This window comes from Triturus cristatus, chromosome 10, assembly GCF_964204655.1.
Source record: "Triturus cristatus chromosome 10, aTriCri1.1, whole genome shotgun sequence".
Lineage (NCBI taxonomy): Eukaryota > Metazoa > Chordata > Amphibia > Caudata > Salamandridae > Triturus > Triturus cristatus.
In genome coordinates, this window is record NC_140593.1 from 215,389,113 (window position 1) to 215,414,608 (window position 25,496).

At 44.3% G+C, this 25,496-nt stretch overlaps 1 protein-coding gene across 4 annotated transcripts in view; it reads right to left on the reverse strand.

Annotated features, from left to right (window-relative positions):
- MALRD1 (MAM and LDL receptor class A domain containing 1) overlaps nt 1-25,496 on the reverse strand; it is a 2,533,556-nt gene that overhangs the window by 1,651,838 nt on the left and 856,222 nt on the right. For all 4 annotated transcript variants that reach the window (XM_085630825.1, XM_085630827.1, XM_085630826.1 and 1 more), the window contains exons 15-16: nt 16,407-16,583; nt 2,634-2,793 (exon numbers count right to left, since the gene is read on the reverse strand). In XM_085630825.1, coding sequence (XP_085486951.1) covers nt 2,634-2,793; nt 16,407-16,583 — 337 coding nt within the window. The remainder of the gene's footprint in view (nt 1-2,633; nt 2,794-16,406; nt 16,584-25,496) is intronic.

Here is a 25,496-nt window from a genome sequence, read left to right on the forward strand (position 1 = left end):
GTGGCATATGGTGTCGAAGGAGGCCGAGAGGTCCAGGAGGATGAGGGACACAGTTTTGCCGTTGTCCAGTATGGTCCTGATGTCGTCGGTGGCGGCGATGAGGGCGGTTTCGGTGCTGTGATTGCTGCGGAAGCCAGATTGGGAGGAGTCCAGGACGTTGTTCTCCTCCAGGAAGTGGGTCAGTTGTCTGTTGGCGGGTTTCTCAATGACTTTTGCCGGGAACGGGAGCAGGGAGATGAGTCGGAAGTTCTTGAGGTCATTTTGGTCCACCTTGGGTTTCCCATTGCCCATGAGAAAACAACATGTACAAGCTTGGCAATGATGCAATTAATCACCCCACATCAAATTTCTCTCAACCGCTCCCTCTCCTGGGACGAGGCTAACCTTTTTGAAATGGGCCTATTGTTCAAGGGTAGCTTTTTACATGCAGCAGGCCAGCGGAGGTATTAACCTGGGCCAGTAGGTTAGTTTCAAATGTGAATACCATTGAGGGTGGCTCAGGAAAATATTGTAACATTTAAAATACAAAACAGATGCTGTTATGACTAAACAGTCACTGAACTTTTATTTGGGAAACAGGAAAATATACCAACACGTCACATCTATGGCTTTCCTATATGATGACCAACCTTTTTTTTTATTTCCAAAATTGTAAAAGTGTTTTCTTGCTCTTGTTGCATATGTATGTATGGATAGAATATTGGATTCATATTTTACTTGTTCTACCATTATACATAAATACACACCATTATAATGAAATAAATATGTTTGAGTTTTGAATAAGATAATCTTTTTGCTTTTTTCGGAATCTATTTTCGCTGTACACTTTATCCCTGCTAACCAAGTCTAAATTGCCTGTGCTCCCACTTTTAACATGGCAACATTTACTTTAACCTAACTGGCATATTTAACTTTTCTTTAAGGCCATAGCATATGGCAAAGAAAGTTAATGGCAGTTGTGGCCTGCGCACTTGATTGGGACATCCACTCCAGTGGCCGAGAAAAAATGGCTTCAGACCTACGCTGTGTAGCCTGCAGCAACCGAAAACCAGCTGTACATGATCTTTTTTGACAGTGGGGAAACACTGCTTTTCAATGCTAATGTCACCCCTAAGTACACCTTGTTGTCCACAAGGAATGGTGCTTGATATTTTAAGAGTAAAATATTTATGTAACGAAAATACAATGTATCCCCAGTGACTAGGCCTTATAAGCTATTTTATCTGTCAGGGTTGTAGCTGAATCCTAGAAAATGTGCAAATGGAGATTATAATCCTTAAACTGTAACTTTTGCAAGGCAACAGTTACAAATATCATTCAAAAGCCTTTTTTTCATTTATTAAAAATCCACTTCATTTTTAATAAATATTTAAGGAAAGTAACTTACCAAAAGTTACATTTTCCATGTCCAAAACTCATATGTGCTACATTCTCCAGTTCTCTAGTAGTTGCCAGCTGAAAACTACTGTCAGAGCAGGAAAAATGCCCTTTGTGTGGGGAGGTGTTTTTATTCTCCTTGCAGAAAGACCAGTAGAGTGGATTCAAGAACTTCATTAACTTGTAAAACGACCTGCCCTTTCATAAGTAAATGTTAATGCGAGACCTGGAGAAGGCAAACCTTTGTCCCACCAAACCTGGATGGTGCAAAACCCAGAGAGAGGGAAACTTCCCTTTGAACTGGTTTTGAGTGACCACAGAGGAGGGGATTGATCATTTCCCTGACTTCACCTCTGGCTGTGCACACAACCCTCTTACAACCAGAACAAAGATGGGGATTCCAAGGGTCTGTTGGCTGACCTCGTGTGTGACTAGTACTGACTGGACATCACTAATGGTCTCTGCAGAAGTAAGTCCTGTCCCCTAATTGCTTTCCCTCAGGTCTTGAAAGACTAAGAAGTGATGCTAAGGAGCTGCTCCCAAAACCATGAAAGGTTAAGACTTACAAAATGTGTGGACTTCAACACCCCCAGAGCTGTCAGGGGACCTGAAGGCTAAGGTGTTTGACTTTGATGCACCTTTCTTGGATACAGCTTCATGACTGTGAGGTCCATACATAATACTAAGTTAGAAGGCCAAGTCTTTGACCAGGATGAACCAATTTGGGGTGTCTGACATGCACTCCATTGCAGACAGCCTGAAATTGTACAACAGTCAGGTCTACCTCTTCCATAGACATTTATTGTCACTTACTGCTTTTTGCTGCTATTTGAAATTAAAACTATAAAAGTTAATCTCTTCTGTTATCCTTATTCGATTTTAGTAGTTTTCATGTAATTTTGTTTATACAGCATTTCCCTATTTTTCTAATTCATTTGGGGATTTTTATAATTTGTTATTTTGATTTCATTACTGTTTTGATGGGGCATACATACTTTATACAGTGCCCTAAAAGTTAAGCCAGTCTGCTCTATGGCTTAACTGCCAGGGAATTGAGCTCAATGTAATTTAGTGACTTCAGAGGTCACTCTGGCAAGTCACTGTAATTCTTGGAGGTGGGTGACCACCATACCCAAGTAATAATTCAGTTTCTGACAGACACTCACTGGTTCATCACATCATGAGGTGAGTGGTGACGTTGTGGATCAAATAACGTGAATATGTGCAGATGTAATGGTCAATAAAAGGACACTTACACCGTGTGGTCTTTTGATGGTCTGTATTTCTCTTCACCGGGGTAACTGTTCACTCCTTGTCCAAGGCCCCATTGGAATGTATTGTCCGTTGCAAAGGAAGTTGTTTCTGGTTGATACCATTCACACAGGTCTCCATTTTCAAAACTACAAAAATCCATCACTGTAAAATAAAATAGAAAAAACATTTATACTGTAGACGTGTCTTCTGTGGCAAAATAATGGATTCTATAGATTTTTCTACCTTTCTTATTACTTTGGGGAAATACAGGTCAAAAATATTGTACAGAAAATGCACTGCCACAATGATATATCAATTATGTTGGAGCATTAATCTGTCCACCTTGTGACAAAAATACAGAAACAATTTATGCAAAATAGGATTTTTAAAATAAAAATGTATTTTCCAAAATCCTGGTCAAAACAGGTTCTAAATGCTCACAAGCTCAAACTTAGGCCACCCAACAAGTTATATTAAGAAAAATCTAGGAAGTCACTATTGAAAGATGGGCACATTTAGGAACAAGTATTGACAAAAACAATGGGTACAATGGCATGTTGTATGCTGGAGAAGGAAACGCTCCAACAGATAATCGAAAAAATGGAGAGACTGAAATATTCCTATAGGCAAAATGTGATTGGCAAGGTTTCAACCCAATCGTTCAAGGAACCAGAGTAAAAGATGCCAATGGTTGAAGGAAGTTCCCTAAAGAAGGTAAAAAAGAAAAGAAACAGGTTTGGCCTGAATAGTCCAGGCATCATGTATGTTAAGCCTAAACATAATTCAATAATGAGGCTGTATACCTGACCTACTTTATTTTCTTTCAACACAAGAAAATTTAATTTCCGTTGTGATACAATGTGTATTTTGTATCCACTCTATGAAGAAAGAGTTGTCATTGACCTTGCTCGAAAATTAATCTGCCCATTACTTTGTAATTTTTCTACCATAAACTCTGCTTCCAAGCATCTAGCTGCTTCTTTCTTGTCTGATAATTTGGTCTCCAACAGTGATCATTTTATGAGTCGGCTGTATATCAAATATATCTACCAATTTAACTTATTCATCTGACTATTTTGCTATTGAAACCCCTACGATCATTGCCCATCTGTTTAAATATAGATAGTCACCTGCTGCCTGGGATAGGAATGTAAGTAAAACTATGAATACTTGTGAGCCCCCTCTGTAGGTGTGTAATTTAATTGCATGTTTAACACAAGCTGGATTTCTCAAATCTGGCCTTTCTAGTGGCCATACTGAAGAAGGGTTCACATAGTGACCTAAATATCTTTAAAGTTTTTATCAGCCATTAGTCCACTGGCAAAATTGTTTTTATCTTCTCTCAAGCAAATCTCTGCTCTGTGATTGGCTGCTGCAGATTTTATAAAGAGAACTCAAGTGCAATTCCCTATATCCTCTAATGAAACCAAGTTAGAATTCCTTACATTCGCCTTCCTCTTATGACTATAGTTTGATCAATTCTAATTTTATTTTCACATTATAGCAGTACACAAATCCGCATTACTGCGAGGTGCAATATTCCAAGCGGCAGAATTAAATGTTTTCTCTCCTACTCTCCTAACTCTTCAGACATCAACCCCCTCCCCCACCCCTGCAAGATCAAGGGCAAATCAAACTCCTTTTAATATTTACTTCCCCTCATGGGGAAAGATGTTCCTCCATATTTATGAAAGCACTTACCTTCAAAGCAAAAAGGTTTCATGGGTCCCAATTGAGATGCAAAGGTCATAATATTTGGATGCAGAAGTTACGCCTCCTTTCCTTTTATGCTTTTCTAGTATGAAAGCTTAAGTACATAAAATTAAAATGAAGGTCATCTAACTCCGTATCTTTGCAAGGTCTGCGCCTCCGTCAGGACGTGACTGATTCATGCACTACCCTGGTCTCTCCTCACAGTGTCTTGACATTGCTTTGATTTCTCCAGCTTCATCTGAGCGCCGATTTAAAACAGCCTCAGGCCTTTTGCTTTCAAGCCCGGGCTAGTCAAGTTTGCGTGCCATTCAGCAGCACTTACCCCACCCTTTTAACACCTCCTACAGGGTGAGGTGGGGCCAGCATACTTTACTGACCACACCCGAGTCTGTGACAATTTGGGAAAGTGTGGGCTTAAGAAGCATGTGAAAGAGGACACAGACAAACCTTTTTCGGCAGTCTGTGGTGTCAAGTCATGTTTAATTTAGAGTATTCATGGGAGGGTTGGATTGGGATTAGAAATCGGTGTGGGCACACTAAAAAAAGTGGCCCACATATGCATATTGCCTTTCCTCAAAATACTGCTTCCGTGAAGTTTTATAAACACCTGAAAACAAGCGAGGCCACTTCTGCTCAGGCCCCCTGCCCCAGCTCAGTATGCACACATTAATTGGCTGGCCCGATGAGAGAAAGGGAGTGACACCTCTGCTTGTTGATAAAAGGGAGATAGTGGATGCCCATCTGCCTCCAGAAAGACCACTGCTGTTTTCTCCAAAAACTAACGTCTGCTAAAATGCAGACTTACCTATCCCTAACATTGGGGTGGATTATGCTGATACCTGTGGGTTGTATCAGCAAGGTTATCGCCGTTTTGCAGGGAACATCGCTAGAAAACCAGCGATGTTCCCTGCAAAACTGCGATAACCTCGCTATCTCTGGAATTTTTGTCGCCCTGGAGTAACGCGTTGTTAATAACGCGCTACCAGGGCGATAGACTCCAGAGAGAGCCTGCGATAACAAAATTATTGCTAAACACGGCTAGCGATAATTATCGCTGGCCGTTGATAATATGCCCGCATGTTATGCAGCACAAGATCATTGGTACAACAGCATCAACTGTTGCATGGCTAAACACTTATAAGGTCCCAAAATGCGAGACCTATTGGCTATGCCAATGCTTGTTTATTAATGAAACTACTGGTTACTCAATGAGAGATGTTTGGTGTGTTTGTGTGACAGGGCAAGTCTTTGAATGTGCAGAGTTGACTGAGTGGATATGTAAAAGTGACGACTGGTCATTGATGCAGAAGGATTAATATGAATAGTTACATGAATGATGTAAGGTGGGTGAAAGAGAATGAATTGTTCAATGTGGTTAGGTAAATAGGTGAATGATCTTAAGTGAGTAGTTGAATGAGTAACTGGGTGGATATTTTTGGGACTACTAAGGTGGGTAAACAAATGATTGTTAAAACACCATGATTTGACTGAAGTGCAACCTGCTGCTTTCAATAACATATTTCAATAACTTAAAATGCAACAGTGAATGTGTGAGGCAATGTGAATTAGGTGAAGGAGTAGCTGAGAAATTAGACAAGTATGCATGAGTGTGTGAATGAGTATGAGTGAGTTGGTGATCGGCAGAATGGGTGAGAGTGTGGATGGCACACTGGACTAATGCATCCTCAAAGTCTTCTGACGAGGCTGATAATCTGTATTTGACTCCATGGTTGTGCTCCGGCGTTACACTCAGCCTTTCATCATCTCAAGGTAAATAAAAAGAAAACTTTTGAGATGAGTAAAAAGGAACATCTGAGTTCACCCTCTCTCCCCATTCAAACCCTCCTTGAGAACATAAGGCATCAGGTTTGCTTGCTTTGCTCACCTGCATAGTGCAATTCTGCGTATGGACTTCCCCCATCACTTTTTGCAATTGGCAGCCGCCACTGGATCTTGGTTCACAGAAAGAGGTAATCAGTGGCAGGGGGTCCATTCTTGCTTAAGTGGAATAGCCCTATCGTTTAAACACTGAGGGCTGTACTGCAGGAAATACTGCACAGGCTACATACCAACAAAAAACTGAAAAAACACATTTATAGAGATTTCTGAGTTGAATAAATGAAAATAGATTTTAGGTAGAAAATGACATTTTGTATGCGATTAGGACTTACAAACATGACAACTGATGTTAGATTTATTGACTGAGATTTTCTAAAACTCTGGGTTTGAATAAAAAAAGTCATGCAAACTGGTACAATGAGTTGTATAGGGATTTACTTTCCAGCACAAACCTTGTAGCCCCGATATAAAGCATAGTAGAGTTATGTGCTACTTTGCGGCAAGGGGGCATTACATGGGCGCTCGCAAGCAACCATCCGAATGTATTGTGGCAAATACCTATCTACTAATATTGACAAACCAGGATTTACATCACAAATGGGCCCTTCCTTGATGCAGGGATAATGTTGGCGAAAATCTTTTTTTTCTTCAAACTATTCGAACTTTGCATCTTAGTGTACTGTAGAGCGCACATACAAAGTTTGAAAAGTATTAAACTATGTCTAAGAATACTATTTTCTACTGGAGGGGTACCCATCTAGTACCAAACCTATGCCAGACATCATTGACCACACACACCCTTGCACTATAGCGCATGGAACAAGGTAACCAAAAGTTCACCAGCGTATGCGGAGAGAAAAACACTGCCCCATGTTTGGCTTTGGTTGCTGCACTATGCTGCAAGTACAGCAAACCTTTCACTTTATAGAGTTTACACTACAAAACTGTGCATACTTTCAAATTAACACTTACAGATGACTATGGTATACCTGTCATGTTAAATGCGAAAGTGTCTTTGCTTTATATGCCAGCACACAGGTCTGGCATTGGGCTGTTACGTGGCTGCTCCCTTACTTATATTGTAGGTTTTCTCCATAGAAGAGTGGTGACAGTTTTCTCTGCAGGCTCACATTTGGAATTTGTTGTTCAAGTTCAATCATTTTTATTAGTATTTTTTTCAACAATACATTTCAACTTTAAACATCCCCTCTCTCCTAATTCAAGAACCAAAGCATGGAGCCAATTCTTTTAAACCTCTCCTCATATTTCCTAATGAAACTCACACTCACTCTTCGGAATTTCTGCTTCCTAAATTCATAGAATCTGTCGATAATGTGTAGTCTTTTTGTACAAGTAACATTAGGGCAGTACTGCACTATGAACTGATGAAAAGGTCCTGCAAATGCATGATATTGCTTCTTAATATCCAGAATTTCATAAACCAGCTTTTCCATTCTCAAAAGAAATCATAAGTTCTATATCCACATCTTTTACCCGGGTCTCTTGTTTCCCCCTGGAGTGTAAGGATGTCCTTCTTTACTGCCAGAAATAAGAAAGAGGTTGTTTTTCTTTTAAGCGTCTTCTGGGGATAAGTTCCTCCAGGGGTGCTCCCAACAATATGGCACCTGGCCCTCTGGCTGAGTCTGTTCCAGCTCTTCTGTGCATGCTGCTGAGGACCATTGTTAGAAATGGGGGTCTCTAGGTGGCAGAGGTAGGCACCTTTGTCCGAATAGGGACCCTTGCTTCCAGTCAGGGTAAGGGAGATAAACACTTTAAATAACCACTGCTCACCCCCTGGGTAGCTTGGCACGAGCAGACAGACTTATCCCAAAGGCAATTTGTAAAGTATTTGTACTCAAAACACACAGTAATACAGTGATAACACCACAAATGGACACCACACCAGTTTACAAAAATAAAGTTTCTTTATCCAAACTCAACAAGACCAAAACAATAAAAATCCAACATACATGTAATAAGAATATGACTTTAAAAAAGTTTCAAACAACTTGACCCATAGAAAACTATAGATGGTTGATTTCTCTCAAAGGACTTGTAGTTGCGACAAAATTCACAAGGCCAAACAGCCACAGAGGTGGGAAGTCTTAAAAAACAAAGAGATGCATCAGTTGCTGAGAGGTAATGGTCAAATCCGGTCTGTAGGGGGAAGTGATGCATCAATTCCGAGATCGTTCTGGTTTGCAGGTGATGCGTTGGGAAAACTTGCACCACATGTATGATGCGTGGAAATCCGGGATGCATCGGCGATCGATGCGGTGCTGTGTCGGTTTCTTCAGCTGTGATCCCTCGATACGTCGGCTATTGCAGCGGTGACAGGCGCTGCATCGGTTTTAGCAGCGGCGCTGCGATGCATGATGATTCCTCTCGCACAGTAGTTGTGTTGCCTTTCCAGCTCTTGACAGCAGGAATAACCTCCAAAGGCCAAACACAGTCACAGGCACCTCTTGGCAGGTCAGAACTCCCAGCAAGGATGTCCAGGGTAGCTGGGGGCTATGTCTTTGTTTCCCTGAGACTTCAGAACAGGAGGCAAGCTCTCCTTAAGCCCTTGGAGATCTTCCTCAAGTAGGGGTACACAGAAAAGTCCTTGTCCTCTCCTTGGCAGGAACAGCTACTGCAGGCCAACCCGAGACAGCACACAGCAAAGGGGCAGTACTCCTCCTCCATTTTCTCCAGCCCTTCTCCTTGGCAAAATTTCCTTTTCATTCCAGAAGTAGTCTTTGAAGTCCCTGAGACTGGAGGCAAGCTCTACTTCAAGCCCTTGGAGAAACCTCTAACAGCAGGATGATGAAAGCACAATCTAGTCCTTTCCCTGCCTAAGACAGAAGCAACCACTGCAGGCCAGCCCCAACAGCATACAGCACAGGGGCAGTACTCCTTTTCCAGCTTTCCCGGTTCTTCTTCCTGGTAGGTTCCTGAGTTCAGCAGTAATCTAAATTTCAGGAGTCTGGGCCCCACTTTTTATACCACAAACTCCTTTGTTGTCTGGTGGCAGAGAAGCTCTTTTCCCAGCCAAGACCAGTTCTGTCTCTCTGGTGAAGCTTCCCAGAGGGAGGTGGAGACAGGATTGTGTAAGGCAGTCAGGGCCTATTCAGGTGCAAGGGAAATCCCCTCCCACCCCTCTAAATGCAGACCATGCCTATTCAGGTGCTAGTGAGAACTCCTCCCTCTACTCTGAATGCAGCCCAGGTCTATTCAGTCCAGCCCTGACACATTCAGGAAAGGCAGGACACACATCAACCCTCCACCCTGGTGGCTGTCTGAGAGAATGCACATCCCAGCCTCTGTCACTCCAAAGCCAGACAGTCAATACAAGTGTCTGGTCAAGTGGGGTATCTTTGGTATGAACTGTTTAGTGAAAGATGCCAGCTATATAATATCTTGAATAAAGATTCCTTGCCTTGTACATGCTTCACAAAAGTGTTGTATCGTTTTAGCCTCTTTTCCATTACTTTTCTTCTAAAGTGATTGGCAAGTCTTTCTCTCATTGTGTTTGTTGGATGGTAAGCGAGCATTCTCTTTCAGCTCCACCAGTATTTTGAATTTTGTTAACTGTTCAATTAATTAAAATCATTACAGTAAAAGCAAAAATGCAGTCAAAAGGATCATAATTGAGCTAGACAGTTCCTCCCTCAAGCCCCCTGAACCCTCCCCTCCCATCCATGTCCTGGCTATGTGGTCAGCCGTATGCCCTTAGACATGTTGTGCAGTCGCCTGTGTTATTCGAAATTAATTTTTGATTAAAAGCCCATTATTAGAAAATTTTAAAAATACTCAAACTTGATAATTCAGATCGAAAGGGCAGCACTCCACAGTGCCTGTTGGGGACCAGCCTGCTTGCTTCAGCAGGATATGGCGTGTCAGTTACAGGAGCAGGATTGCATTCCTGTGATTCCTTTAAGGCAATCCTGATCAGGTGTGTGAATCTCCCTAATCTTGCTAAAGTCATTGTCTTTGATTTGGAAAAGTATAAGCCTCAGGCTTCTCTGCAGGTCTTTGCTCCACTGGCAATACAGATCGGACGAAGGAGGCACAGACGTTCATTATTCAATTTGGGGCAGAGGCATCGGAGGTAATTTATAGGATGGATGTACTGTTTATGTGGATTATGCTATCCATACACACTTTACAGATGGCTAAGGAAAAAGATGAATATGCAGAGGGATCAACATTTCTAGAGTCTAAAATTTAAAAAAGTGAAGGGTATCCCAGGATAATGTCACATCTAGCTTACTAAATGCATTAAATGAGGTTGAGCAGCTCTCAGTGAGCTAGTGGCGTATGCATGCCAAGATAAACAGAGGCAAACTGGGTTAATAGCCTCATGATCAGGATTTCAGCTTTTGGTATTGTTCATCGTAAAGGCAGTTTTTTCGATCAAACAGTCGCTCTGCGATCGTCACTGCAACATGTTTAGCACATACCGAGAACCATCTCCAAGGTAGAGGTGAAATTGAGTATCATCACTGTAGCCTGTAACCAATCTGTTTTGATATCCAGGATGTTGATAAGTGGGTCCATGCAGGGATTAAATAACATTTCTGTCAAAGCCTAGACTTGAGGTACACCAAATATGATGTTGCTAGATTAGGAAAAGAGTGATCTCACATTAACATATTGGATGCTCCATTGTGGTGATAGGGCAAACAATAGCAATGTTATATTGTTAGTGAATATTTGCAATCTGTCAAGAAGCACCTGCTGGCCGATGGTAATAAATGTCGTTGATCTGCAATTTAGGACAGTTGATTCCAAAGGCCTAAGTGAATGTCACTTAGTATGCTATTTTAGTCCAGATGTGAAGACAGTTGTCGGGTCATGACTCGTTCACAAGCATTGGAAAATGCATTAGGTTTTGCCTATGTGATTAATAATAAGCTGTTTTTTGTTTTAAGTTGTAGCTTGCTGAGTAGTTGTACAATATAAGTTACAGAAAGTCTGTTAAAGTGTTATGACTTGTTTACATGCAAAAAGGCAACATATTGTGCTGTTACTAGTGGTATAGTGTGGGTAAGTAATACAAGTTTGAAAAAAGAAATAGGGAAATAGTAGAATTAATTGATGCAATAGAAATAGTATGTGTTTAGAGGAGTTCTGACAGCATTTGGGTGCAGTGCCACTGCTCCTGCTGCACTATTCAAATCATGTCCTTAGTGCCTGCAAGAAAACTTTATTGGTGACTGCCTGTTTAGTAGTAAAATATAGCAATATTTGGTGTTCAGAGGAGTCATGACAACTTTTGGCCCCAGATGCTACTCCACTTAGTGCACCATTCAAATCATAACCCTGTTGCCTGTAATGTACCTGTACTTGTGACTGCTCATTTAGTAGTTAAATATAGCAATATTTGGTGTTTAGTGGAGTTCTGAATACGTTTGGCCCGGAGCCACTGCACCCAAAGAAATCGTGGCCTTAGTGCCTACTAGATAACTACACTTGTGAATGCCTGTTTAGTAGTACAATTTAGCAATATTCTGCATTTAGTGAGGTCCCTAGAGATGATGGGCCCTGTGCCACTGCACCTACTGCACCATTCAAATCAAGCCCCTTTTAACTGAAAGATAACTGCAATTGTGTTTGTCTGTATAGTAGTTAAAAATAGCAATATTAGGTGTTTAGAGGAGTTCTGACAGCTTTTGGGCCCAGTGCCACCGCACCTGCTGCACCATTCAAATCATGACCCCGTTGTCTGCAAGGTAACTGAATTTGTGGTTGCCTGTTTAGGAATAAAATATAGCAATATTAGGTGCTTAGCGGGATGCCTGGATCTTTTGGTCCCAATGCCATTGCACCTCCTGCACTATCGAAATCATAACCCTAGTGCTTGCTAGATAACTGCACTTATGACTGCCTGTATAGTTGTAAAATATAGCATTATTAGGTGTGTAGAAGAGTTCTGACTACTTTTGGGCCTGTGCCACTGCACCTGCTGCACCATTTAAATAATGACCCTGTTGCCTGCAAGATAACTGCACTTGTGACTGCCTGTTTAGTAGTGAAATATATCAATATTGGGTGTTTAGTGGAGTTATGATAACTCTTGGCACCGGTGCCACTGCACCTGCTGCATCGTTTTAATCAAGCCTCTTTCAACTGCAAGGTAACTACAATTGTGACTGCCTGTTTAGTAGTGAACTACAGCAATATTAGTTGTTTAGAGGAGTTATGACAACTTTTTGGCCCGGTGTCACTGTACCTGCTGCACTATTGAAATCATGACCCGAGCGCTCTCTAGATAACTGCACTTGTGACAGCCTGTTTAGTTGTAAAATATAGCAATATTAGGTGTTTAGAGGAGTTCTAATAACAATTGGGCCTAGTGCCACTGCACCGGCTCAGCCATTCAAATAATGATGCTGTTGTGTTGTCTGCAAGATAACTGCACTTATGACTGCCTGTTTAGTAGTAAAATATGGCAATATTTGGTGTTCAGTGGCTTTATGATAACTTTTGGCCTCGGTGCCACTGCACCTTCTGACCATTTAAATCAAGCCCCTTTCAACTGCAAGGACACTGCAACTGTGACTGTCTGTTAGGTGTATAAATGAAGCAATGATCATTGTTTAGTGAGGTGCCTGGAACTTTTGGTCCCGGTGCCGCTGCACCTGCTGCACTATTGAAATCATGACTATTCTGTTTGCAAGGTAACCGCACCTGTGACTGCTTATTTAGTAGTAAAATAGAGCAATGTAAGTTGTTTTTGAGGGGTGCCTAGAGCTTTTGGTCCTGATGTCACTACAGCTACTGCACCACTAAAATCATGACCCTGTTGTCTGCAAGGTAACTGCACTTGTAACTGCCTGTTTAGTTTTCAATTTTAGTAATAATCTGGGTTTAGTGGGGTCCCTAGAGCTTTTGTCCCCTGTGCCATTGTACCTGCTGCGCCATTCAAACCAAGTCCCTTTTAACTGCAAGGCATCTGCACCTGTGACTGCCTGATTAGTAGTCAAATATAGCAATATTATGTGATCAACTTTTGGTCCCGGTGCCACTGCACCTGCTGCACCACTCAAACCGAGTCCCTTTTAACTGCAAGGTAACTGCACTTATGTCTGTTTGTTTAATAGTAAAATATATTATAGCACTTCTATGTTAAGTATTTCTAATGTGCAATATTTATTAAAAAATGTAGAATTTGATCATAATGATCAAATGGATTAAGTTGAAAAAATCAATCTGATAATGCCTACAAAGTGTAAAGAAGTGTACTGAGGCTTGAACAGGAAATACAACAAACAAACGTTCTAAGGCTAACACATCTGCTTTACAAAGGTAAGTTATAAAAAGCCAGCTTTCCAGCACACTGTTAGAAGCTGTCTGCCTTTTCCATGGGAAGAGATCTTATCTTGACAGTGAATGGGGCTTAAACAATGTGAACAGCTTTAGTAGAAGTATCATAAATGCATGCAGCCAAGGAAAGTTAACAACAAAAGAAAGTTCCACACAAAAGTGAATGAACACAGTCATTCGGGCGTGGGGAAGTGATAGGAGTCCCCTATTATATTAAATATAAGAGATTTTAAAAGCACGGCGCAAGCACCGTGCAGGCGCAACCTACAAAGGCTGGGTCAAGAGTTGGATAAATGGTCTGAGTCAGTAGAAGATGTCTTTATGGTAGGAGTTATAATGGCATTGTAAGGGCTTTAAACACAGCCCACTCAAAAGAAAAGTGTTAATTAGCCAGTGAATTGGTAGAAGTGCGGTGACGTCTCTGTTAATAAGTATATATTGCATATGTCCCAAAAAGACAAGTTTTTTTAAATGACAGCCCAGATATTTATTATTATGTCTGTCATATTAAGAGGCGAGAAGCCATAAATAAGGGCTGCTCATGTCGGTGGCAGAACGTAAGGCAAAATGGCTAAAATATTTGCTGTAGGTTAACAAAATGATTTGCTTATGGCATATTAAGTGAGCACCTGCAACCATTTCATCAAAAAGATTTACAATATTTTAAGTGTAGAGGATTCTTGAATGGGGGCCAAGTTGTAGTTTCTGAATAATGCATCATTAATATTGAATTTATAGAGCGCATGGCTGGCTAGACAGGGCTTCACAGCGCTAGGATGTAAGGACTAAATGAAAGAGACCAGCTCTGAAGAAGCCTCGTCTTTGACTGCTTCCAAAAGCTTCAAAAAGAGGTACGTACATCATCGTCCCAGTGAGCGCCAGGAAGCAGTCCTGAGGATCACAGCCCTTGCGAGAGACCGAGAGGGGAAAAGATCGCCGCAACAGGATTGCCACTCCACGGGACACACATGTGTGCGCAGACTGAAACACCATGTCATATCCACTAAGTGCCAGGAAGGGGCAATGATTACCCAGGAGGTGTGTTTCTTGAAGTAAAAGAACCGCAGGAAGGTAACAGTGGGCGAAGGCAAGGACTGCGGTGCATTTCACATGGTCCAGTAGACCATTCACATTACAGAACAATGTTTGGAATGATGCCATCACAGGGGAAGGTAACAGGTCATGTGGTGCAAAACAGAGGAGAGGAAGTAACCCCTTCAACATGAGGGTAAGCGTGCAGGTTCGCTGTGTATAAGTGGAGGCCTATCTGTGTCGTGCAAGGCTAGCGAGAAATGTGAGTGAGTGTATCAATACAAGAACAAGAGTATAAAACATACAATCTAAGAAATCAAGGACAAACGAGCAACAATAATGTCATTCTGAACCCCCACACCTCAACCCCCTCCCCACCCTATACTTCCATCCCAAAAGCATCTGTTTCCCTGAAAATGAAAAATTAAGAGTGGAGAAAAAAGCATTCAACAATGGGAAATCATGGAATCTAGACCCCCAGCAGATAATGGATCATTAATTGTGATCAGAACATGTAAAACAGTACTCATTAATTAGAGTCCTTTGAATTTGGTGAGAGCTGGGTACCATATTGTTGGACTCCGAGACAGATCGGTGTCCACCAGATTCCCAGCAGGCAAGGGGGCTGCTGCACCAGGGAGGATGTCTCTATCTGCAGCCTGTTTTTCCCCTCTGAGCTTCTGTTTGATCTCAGTTTATGAGCGGTGCTGCTGCTGTACTTCTTGAGTGTAGTCGGGAAAAAGGAGAACTTTTGCATCTCAACAGAGTATCAAGCCAGGCACCAGAGTCAATTATCTCGGGACACCTTACGGCAGCAGGACCCCCTGGGCGGCACCTCATGGCCAAGGGAAGCTCACAGCGCATCTTGGAATTGGCCCCAAGAGTTGCAGCTCCATCGATGGGGGAAGGGGTAGGAGGATAACAGGGCAACAGCACGTCCTCACCAGCTGCTAGGCCCAGCTGCAAGAGCTCGTCCGCGAGCAGCAGCAGGGCCTGCTCCAACCTCAAAATTGCACTGCAGGTCAGCCCACCCAGAGGAGGGGGAGAGCGCAGCACTCACAGTGGCCCCAGCAATGAGCTCCCAGTCCAACTCCTCTGTGTGGAAGGGGCCCACACAGCAGGCAGCCACCTCTCCACAACCCGCACAGCCCAGTGGTATTAGGGCCGGCGACAAAAGCGGTGGTAATCCGGCAATCGGATACGTGCACAAAACTATGGGACTCCTTACAGGGCTCTAACAATGAGTGTTCGCCATGTTGGCCGATTTGGTCATGCCCCCCAAGACCAAATAATCTTGAAATATACGGACTACCAGTATGGATGATTTAGGATTTCTACACCTTGTAACCCACACTGTCTTAAGTAACATTCCTATACACTGATTTACACACTTATGATTCATTGTCTCCGTATAATGTGTGTGTGATGTAATGTTCACTGACACCCTACACTGGTATGACTAGCACTATAAAAGAAATTAAATTCATGTGATAGAACAGATAAGGAGAACTAAGAGACAAAATTGGGGGGAGGTAGTGAGAAAATCTGTGGAGAAGGTCAAGGGGAGAGGGTGTCAACAAAGATTGTCACACTGGGGGCCAACAGCACTAATAACGGCCCTGATATCACACCACTGAAAGACAGAGAAATGGAGTAAACATGGTAAATAAAACAATAATTTAATGCCTGGCTTACGTCAATGGTACACACAGAATGCGCATTTCACAATCAGCAAACATTCTGTAGCATCACAATAAAGGGTAGGATAATCTAATATGAATTATTTTGTAGCATATTTAACAAACCTAAAATTATCTAATATGAAAGGAATGATATTTTTGTAGTTTTATCAGTAATTCCTTTTCTTTGTTATGGGTACCCACCGCAGTGTAGCTCATCAGAGTGATCAGAACAGTCATTTCTGAAGTCACATTTCTGTAACTGCTGGATGCAATTGCCATTGACTTGGCACACAAATTCTTCTTCGCTGCAGTTGTGATTTGGAAGGGTGACAGGAATAGAGGTTCCTAGTGGAACTGTTGACAGTGTTGGCAGGTCACCTACAAAGTAAAGAAGCTTTGGTTTAACAATCTATGCTATGGATATTCTCACACACAATGTCAGAGAAAAGCAGCATATTCCCAACACTTGATAAATGCCCATTTTTATTGTCATTTTATCCTCTAAATAATGTCATGCTGTGAATGCTATCTATAATTGCTCTTAAAGGCCCTAAACTCCGACATCTTCTTGTGTTTGCTTTGTTCACCCTAAGTTGGCAGGGTATGCCCAGACGTGGGTCCCTTGCTCACTTTGCCACTGGATTCAAGCAAGCCTGGCTGATGAAGGGTGTTACCCAGAAACCAGTCCCAGGATGCTTGTTTCTGGTTCAGGGAAGACCTGGCTTGGCAGTTCGGGCTGGACTGTTCCCATGAGGCACAGGGTCAAGACTGATTTGGATATAGCTGGGTCTGAACTGAGATTGCGAAGTGAGCTAAAGAATGATGATGGATTCAATCCAGATCTGTGTCTGGGGGTGAGTCTCTGAAACGTTCCAGCACATCGTCCAACATCTCCTTGTGTTTGCCGTAAGTTAGCAGGGTATGCCCAGATGGGTTTCCCTTGCTCACTTTGCCACTGGATTCAAGCTAGCCTGGCTGATGAAGGGTTTTACCTAAGCCTGGGCAAAGCACTACGCTACGCTCGCGTAGTTTGCGAAGCTTGCGCTACTTCGCACTACGCGAATTGCACGTAGCACAGTGCAAACACGCGTAGCGTAGTGTTGCGTAGTGCAGCGGTCATTTTTTGCTTGCTCGCGGTCCTCAACGTCAAGTTGGCGACCGCGAGCAAGCAAAATGACATCCCGGCGAGACTTTTTCCTCGTTCGCGATCAGCAACATCAAGTTGGCGATCGCGAACGTGGAAAATAAACCTCCCGGCGAGATTCTCAACGCGAGGAGGTCATGTTTCTCATTGCGAGTGGTCGCGTATGCTCGCGACCACTCGTGATGAGAAACTACCAGTCCGCGTTGAGAAAGCTGCTGCTCGAGTAAAAATCTACTCGAGCAGCAGAAAACTACAGCTCGCACTGTGCAAGATGCTGTTTTCAATGATTGCACAGTGCCGGTTGCTTGTCCGCACTGTGCAATCATTGAAAACGACATCTTGCACAGTGCGAACAGGGTACTACGCAGTTCGCGAAGTGCTACGCGTAGTGCGAAATGTACTTTGCGTAGCTTCGCATAGTGCTACTTCGCGAACTACGCCCAGGGTTAGTTTTACCCAGAAACCGGTCCCAGGATGCTTGTTGCCGGTTCAGGGAAGCCCTGGCTTGGCAGTTCGGGCTGGACTGTTCCCATAAGGCACAGGGTCAAGACTGATTTGCATATAGCTGGGTATGAACTGAGGTGGCAAAGTGAGCTAAAGATTGATGATGGATTCAACCCAGGTCAGTGACTGGGGGTGAATGTCTGAAAATTGTCAGCACTCCGTCCATCATCTCCTTGTGTTTGCTTTGTTCGCCCTAAACCCCGACCAGCCTTTATCAACCAATATAGTCAGAGGCACAAGGGTTATAACATATTAGAACTTTTCACCCACTGTGGTTAGAATGTTATAAATTAGAGGAGGAAAAATAGAAAGACAAAGATTGGAATGTTTGAGCAGAAAGTTTGTACAGCCATTATAAGGCCTAGAGCTACTCCATTGGAGTTCTCAACGTTCCAATGTTCCAATAAAGTATGGGAAACTAAGGTTCTAACATTTGGTAATGCAAATAGGCAATAGGTATACACATAACTCATACAAAACAATTGAAGGGCAGAGCACACTACTACTTTCCATAAATTCCATACATTCAAGTAAAATTGGAATGTAACTGCTTGATGCCATGCAAGGATCATCCAAGGCCTCCCTCCATATAAGAGGTAATGCTGGAATTAACCGATAGAAATGGGGTGTGAAAGCCATGGTCAAGGGTACTATTGATTTATATTCTGCCCCATGTACTTAATTTACTTCCAGGTTTTATGTAAACTTCTGTGACAGCAGCCAGCCAAATGCATGTCGTTTGCTATGGCAACATTATGGAGAGAGCATGGGAAATCTGTTCATAGGTCAAAGCAAATTTCAGAGCATGTGCGAGCAGTAGTTAATTAGGCATTATTAGACAAACAAATATTGAAGAACTAGTAATAATAATTATTGGGGTATGTGAAAAATATGGCTTTCACATTTCTTTTGGGGGGTTCAAATAAAATGGTTCTGTATGGCAACGCTGAATCAGCTAATAATGTTGTTTCTTTAAATCTCTCTCTGCTCAAGCTCAGAGAACACTTAAAAGATATGTGCAAGAAATTGGGCAATTAATTTAAACAAGACAGCAGATATGCATGTCATCTCAGAAAAGGCATACAGGTAACAGCCAAGATAATATCCATGAAGAAGACCCAATGAAGCTGTTGAGACAGAAAATTCCTCTTCATGGTAAATGACGTGTACCCCTTCACTGAGTGCCCAACTGTACTGTTGTTTGAATACCTAGGGCCGATTCCAATCCGGGTCGGAAGGGCATCGAACGCGATCCGCCCGGAAAAACTACGAGCGGTACACATGTTTTCCGCCTGACTGGTACAGCTGTACGAGCGAGCAAGTACGATACGAGCTACATGAAATTCACCGACCGAGTCGTTTCCGGGTCTGAACTGCTCCATACGTCTCGGTCGTAAGCTAACCGTGGCGTGCAATGGATGCGATTCACGATCGAGCCAGTACGATGCACGCGTTGGAGAGCCTGTGCGAGCCAGAGTGTCTGGCTCACAAATCGTCCGGGTTGTTGCCTTTGGGGGTCCGCGTCAGACCCCCTGTCACCCGCAGCCCTACGACTCGGACACAGGGGGAGGCCCAAGGGTCCCCCCAGCACAGGCATGTATGGTGCGAATGGCACCGACGCGTACCCACTGTAGGGGGCGCCCTTGCGCGAGACGTACCCATTCAGTCAATGGGAGCCCATGTACGTGTCATACAATCGGCTCCCATTGACTTCTATGGGAGTCCGACCGAACTGAGTCCGACAGCATACGGCCGCATCGTACTCGCTCGGTCGGACTGCAGGACTCTGGCTCGGGTGGAAAACACTCCGGAACCGGCTCGGTCGGAGTGCTTTCCGACCCGGATCGGAATCGGCACCCTAATGTTGATTTTAGTTGTCACAGGCAAACACAGATCATGTGTGTGTGCCACCTGTCACATGGACTGCGGTCAGGAGGGGTGCCCACAATGCTACCCTCATGGAGGTGGAAGGCTGCTTCCTTCACCAAGAGTAAAGCCGCACTAGCACAGTGGTGGTAGCATAGTGTGTAATGATCGGTAGCAGTGAGAAGGTCCTTTCTACCCCGTGTCACTAGAGTGAGGCCTACAGGCTCACCCACCTTTTTTTTAAAGTTCCACTGCTCTGTGGAGTATGTTTAGCTAAATTTGTCAAGCCTTCTGTTTTCTTTTGTTTGCATTTCTATGAATTGTCATAGATAACGATTTTCAGTTATGTATATTGTTCCCTCTCTTTAGCTCAATGAATAGGTCAATGAGGTAATGATGTACCTCTAGGAATGATACTGTGCTATTAATTCAACAAAGGACATATAGCTATAGTTAGATCATATATGATGTCACATGTAAGCAATTCAGGTTAAATGTGCAAGATAGTTTATACGAACATAAATAGATGTGTGCAACTAGATCTGCACCCCAGTCTTCAAGCAACATAAAAAAATAGAAAGTAGCAACATCCAAACTCAAATGGTAGCACACAGGAGTCTAAAGGGCTGACACAGATAAAGTAAGTGGACACAGACTTGTCTCTTCACAAAGGCATGAGCCACTAGTGCTGGTGGAGAAAACCCAAGCAAGACCGGTAGAGGGCACGCCATAAAATGGAGCATTTACAATGTCACTATCGTGCAGGTTCTAATGTAGTAGGAGTGGTTCATGTAACAGTTATGTTTTAAAACAGGTAGGCTGAAAAGTCTTTGCATAAATGGTGGAAATCCCCAGGGCACTGCACATATGGATTAATTGAGGAGTGAGGTTGCACAAGAAGATGAATTTTAATGCAGATATGAAACGGCCAAACATTAACATCTGAATGAATGTATGAGGTCGTAGGGGTAAGCATGGCCGAAGAAATTTCATGTGCTGTAGATCACTCTCAAAAAATTCTGTCATCTAAAGCCTCAGATTAAAAAAACGTGACAATAAAATTGGCTAAAAATTTAGCAGTTAGAACAAGGTCAAAACATACTCAAAGAAAGGGGAAACATGTGAATACAGCATACCAAACAGCAAGACAGGCAAAGAACTAGAATGCAGAATGAGAATGAGAATGCTGCAGAGGGTACAGAATCCCGGGGACTGGCTGTTACTTAACATTTGGGGGCGGTTCTTGTAGAGCTACACTGGGTCACTGTACAGGACAGACAGACTTTTTAAAGCCCTATGTTTCTGTCATAGAATCTTAAATGAGAAAGACCCTAGATACCTGTTCCTTTTAACTAAACCTTATAGGACTAATAGGAGACTTAGGTCTTCTGGAATTGCAAGGTTGACCATCTGAAAAAGTCAAAGCGTGTTTGGGAGGACAATCTTTTGGTTTTTTTGCAGCAAAACTGTGGAATTGGCTGCTACTTGATTTTAGGATGCAACCCTTGAAAATCTGTTCTTTAGACAGCTAAAAACCTGATTCTTCAGGAAATCCTTGACCACTTAATCGTGTTGCGGGCGGTGGCGTTTTTTGTCCAATGACGATGAGGAATAATTCTTAGCGTGGGTACACTCCATCTGGAGTAACAGGGCACTTTATAAACTTCTAATCTAATCCGACAATAAAGGTTATGAACCAAGTTCTTGTCAAGAAACATCTTTATGAGCTAGAAACCTAAAAGCAATTCAGTGGAAACAACAAAATGAAATAAGAAAAACAGTTGACATATAATGCTCTGGAACCTAAAACTCTTATAAAAAAGAGAGAGAGTCTTTTTGAGCTGACCATTCGTTAATAGCAATCTTACTCATAACGCCACATGTTGTGACAGGGGCCAGAATTGAGTCTGGTTGTCATGGGGACTAAATTGGGGCTGGTGACCAAAGTAACTGACTGAATAGTGCAGTGAATCTAATCCTAAGCCAAACTGGTTGACTATATCTATGAGGCATTCATTACCCAATGGGGTCTCCTGGAAGTGGTCTTAACAGTGCCCAGCCAAACAATCAGCTTAAATCTTTGCTTAAAGGAAGTCAGTAAGGTTGCAAGAGTTTGAGAGACAGACGTCTAGAAATAAAGCGATGGGAGTGGAACTGCTGTCCACGCTGAATGATAAGGCCCTTGGATATATTTCCACAGGTTCAAACTCAGCACTAGATGCCTAATAAATATCGGTACCTTACATTGAACATGAGAGCACTGGTGCCACAATGCACAGAATACTATCACAATTGGTGCGTAGAAATATCCACTTCACCTTACTACAAGAAATGCATCTCACTAAGGTGGAAATTGACAAGCTGAGAGGAAGGTGGTGTGGCGACTTATGGGTACTGTCATCTCCGCATACTCCAGAGGTACACTAGTTCGGATATCGCCCAGCACTCCCTACCAGATTAGGAGTGCATACATTGTTGGAGATTGGCAACCTCTGAAAACTAGTAATATTGTGCCACAAATAATGCAGGTTTGTGATACAGTAACCCCCTTTCTCTTGAAATTTTGGGGCACCCCATGTAAGGATTGTGTGAAAGACAGGCCAATCCCCCTCTAACTTCACAGTCAATAACAAAAAGCTACAACACAATAGTTATGCAATACTTAATCAGATCAAAACCCGTTGTTGGTATCCATTGACTGGGGTCATGTGCCACAAGCAATTCCACTATGCAGGCTGCCGATCGTAGCCCTGACATAAACCACATAGAGAGCGACAGCTGAACTTGGCCCTCTCTGCAGGGTCACTCCTAAACTTTTTGCCTTCACCCCTTTCATTTTGTTGGCATTAGGAGTCTGTGCACTTTACCATTGCTTAATTTGTAAAAAAAAAAAAAGGGTCTGGGGCTCTCGCCAGGAGGGAGCTTTGACCAGCCCATTTCTCCTGTTAGCGCTGCTACAGAACCAACAAACCCTACATGTGGGGAGGGGGTGTGGCATAATGGCCAAAGCTGCCGACTTCAGCACTGAGTCTCTGCTTCGGCTCAATATCCTGCGATTTTGGGCGAATCACTTAATCTCCCAGTGTCCTCCAAAAATGAATGTGTCTTTAACTAGTGTTAAAGCACTGGTGTTGATGATCAAGTGCCAGTGCTGAGAACCAGAAACCACTGGCTCAAATTAAGCACTGCACTTTAACGCTGATAACCAGTGACAAAGGTGCCGATCACGATCCGGTAAAAAATGTCCCCGTACGACTCGTATCGGGTCTTTTTACCGTACGAATCGTACAAGTGCCGTACGAACTGGCAATCACGATTCGCATGGTAAAAAGTCCATACGAACCGCACCGGGAATCATTCCCCACACGTCCTCGGGTCGGAAAATGTGTCCGACACGTCCTCGGACGATTTACCTTACAAACGTAAAAATCCAAGTCCGACCGAGGAATCACGATCCATCCCGTGCGTCCGAGCCTACAACCGTATGGAAAAAACACCGTCCGCACCGAACACCAATAGCAACCATGGAGACATGTGCCCGCATACGCGCCCAACACTCCCCCCAGCCCCCGTACGTCCGACACGTACCCCCCGTATATGTATACCCCCACCCGTCTATGTACACCCCAGTACGTTCCAGTCGCACCCCCACCCCAGTACGTGTCGTACCACCGTCAATGTACACCCCCCCACCCCTGTACGTGTCGTACCACCGTCAATGTACACCCCCCCACCCCAGTACGTGTCGTACCACCGTCAATGTACACCCCCCCACCCCTGTACGTGTCGTACCACCGTCTATGTACACCCCAGTACGTTCCAGTCGCACCCCCACCCCAGTACGTGTCGTACCCCCCGTGTACCTACACCCCAGTACGTTCGAGCCACACCCCCACCCCAGTACGTGTCACAGCCCCGTCTACCTACACCCCAGTACGTTCCAGTCGTACCCCCACCCCAGTACGTGTCGTACCCCCCGTGTACCTACACCCCAGTACGTTCGAGCCACACCCCCACCCCAGTACGTGTCATAGCCCCGTCTACCTACACCCCAGTACGTTCCAGTCGTACCCCCACCCCAGTACGTGTCGTACCACCGTCAATGTACACCCCCCCCACCCCTGTACGTGTCGTACCACCGTCAATGTACACCCCCCCACCCCAGTACGTGTCGTACCACCGTCAATGTACACCCCCCCACCCCTGTACGTGTCGTACCACCGTCTATGTACACCCCAGTACGTTCCAGTCGCACCCCCACCCCAGTACGTGTCGTACCCCCCGTGTACCTACACCCCAGTACGTTCGAGCCACACCCCCACCCCAGTACGTGTCACAGCCCCGTCTACCTACACCCCAGTACGTTCCAGTCGTACCCCCACCCCAGTACGTGTCGTACCCCCCGTGTACCTACACCCCAGTACGTTCGAGCCACACCCCCACCCCAGTACGTGTCATAGCCCCGTCTACCTACACCCCAGTACGTTCCAGTCGTACCCCCACCCCAGTACGTGTCGTACCACCGTCAATGTACACCCCCCCACCCCTGTACGTGTCGTACCACCGTCAATGTACACCCCCCCACCCCAGTACGTGTCGTACCACCATCAATGTACACCCCCCCACCCCTGTACGTGTCGTACCACCGTCTATGTACACCCCAGTACGTTCCAGTCGCACCCCCACCCCAGTACGTGTCGTACCCCCCGTGTACCTACACCCCAGTACGTTCGAGCCACACCCCCACCCCAGTACGTGTCACAGCCCCGTCTACCTACACCCCAGTACGTTCCAGTCGTACCCCCACCCCAGTACGTGTCGTACCCCCGTGTACCTACACCCCAGTACGTTCGAGCCACACCCCCACCCCAGTACGTGTCATAGCCCCGTCTACCTACACCCCAGTACGTTCCAGTCGTACCCCCACCCCAGTACGTGTCGTACCACCGTCAATGTACACCCCCCCACCCCTGTACGTGTCGTACCACCGTCAATGTACACCCCCCCACCCCAGTACGTGTCGTACCACCGTCAATGTACACCCCCCCACCCCTGTACGTGTCGTACCACCGTCAATGTACACCCCCCCACCCCAGTACGTGTCGTACCACCGTCAATGTACACCCCCCCACCCCTGTACGTGTCGTACCACCGTCTATGTACACCCCAGTACGTTCCAGTCGTACCCCCACCCCAGTACGTTCCTGGCGCACCCCCAACACAACCTCCTAAGTACGGAGCGCACCCCATGCCCCAACATCACAACCGCATGTACGAGTCGTACAAAGCCACACACAAGGACCAAATCGTACAACCAAATGGCCCATGTACACACCGTACACACGCTCAAAACGCACGTACACAACAAGGACAAAACAAAACAACTCAACAATACACCATTCGAAAGGCACACAGCCACTAAACATGGCCAACAACCACTAAAATAACACAATCACTGACCTGCAACTGTCAAAAACAAACAGAGGCCCAATACACCACCACTCCTTATAACACACCCACCCAAAATTCAAACACTGCCACACCCACCCATGGACCAATAAAAAGGGCCCACACACACAAACCATGAGCCTTTGCAACAGACCCACTGCTGCCAGACACCACAGAACCAGACTACAAGCGACACCACATCTTACACTTGCACACCTTCACACGACCACCCTCACAAACACCCTCTCATCACATTCACACACACACACAACCATCCACACCCCCCCCAACATCCACACACCCCCCACACCCACACCATCCCCACCCAC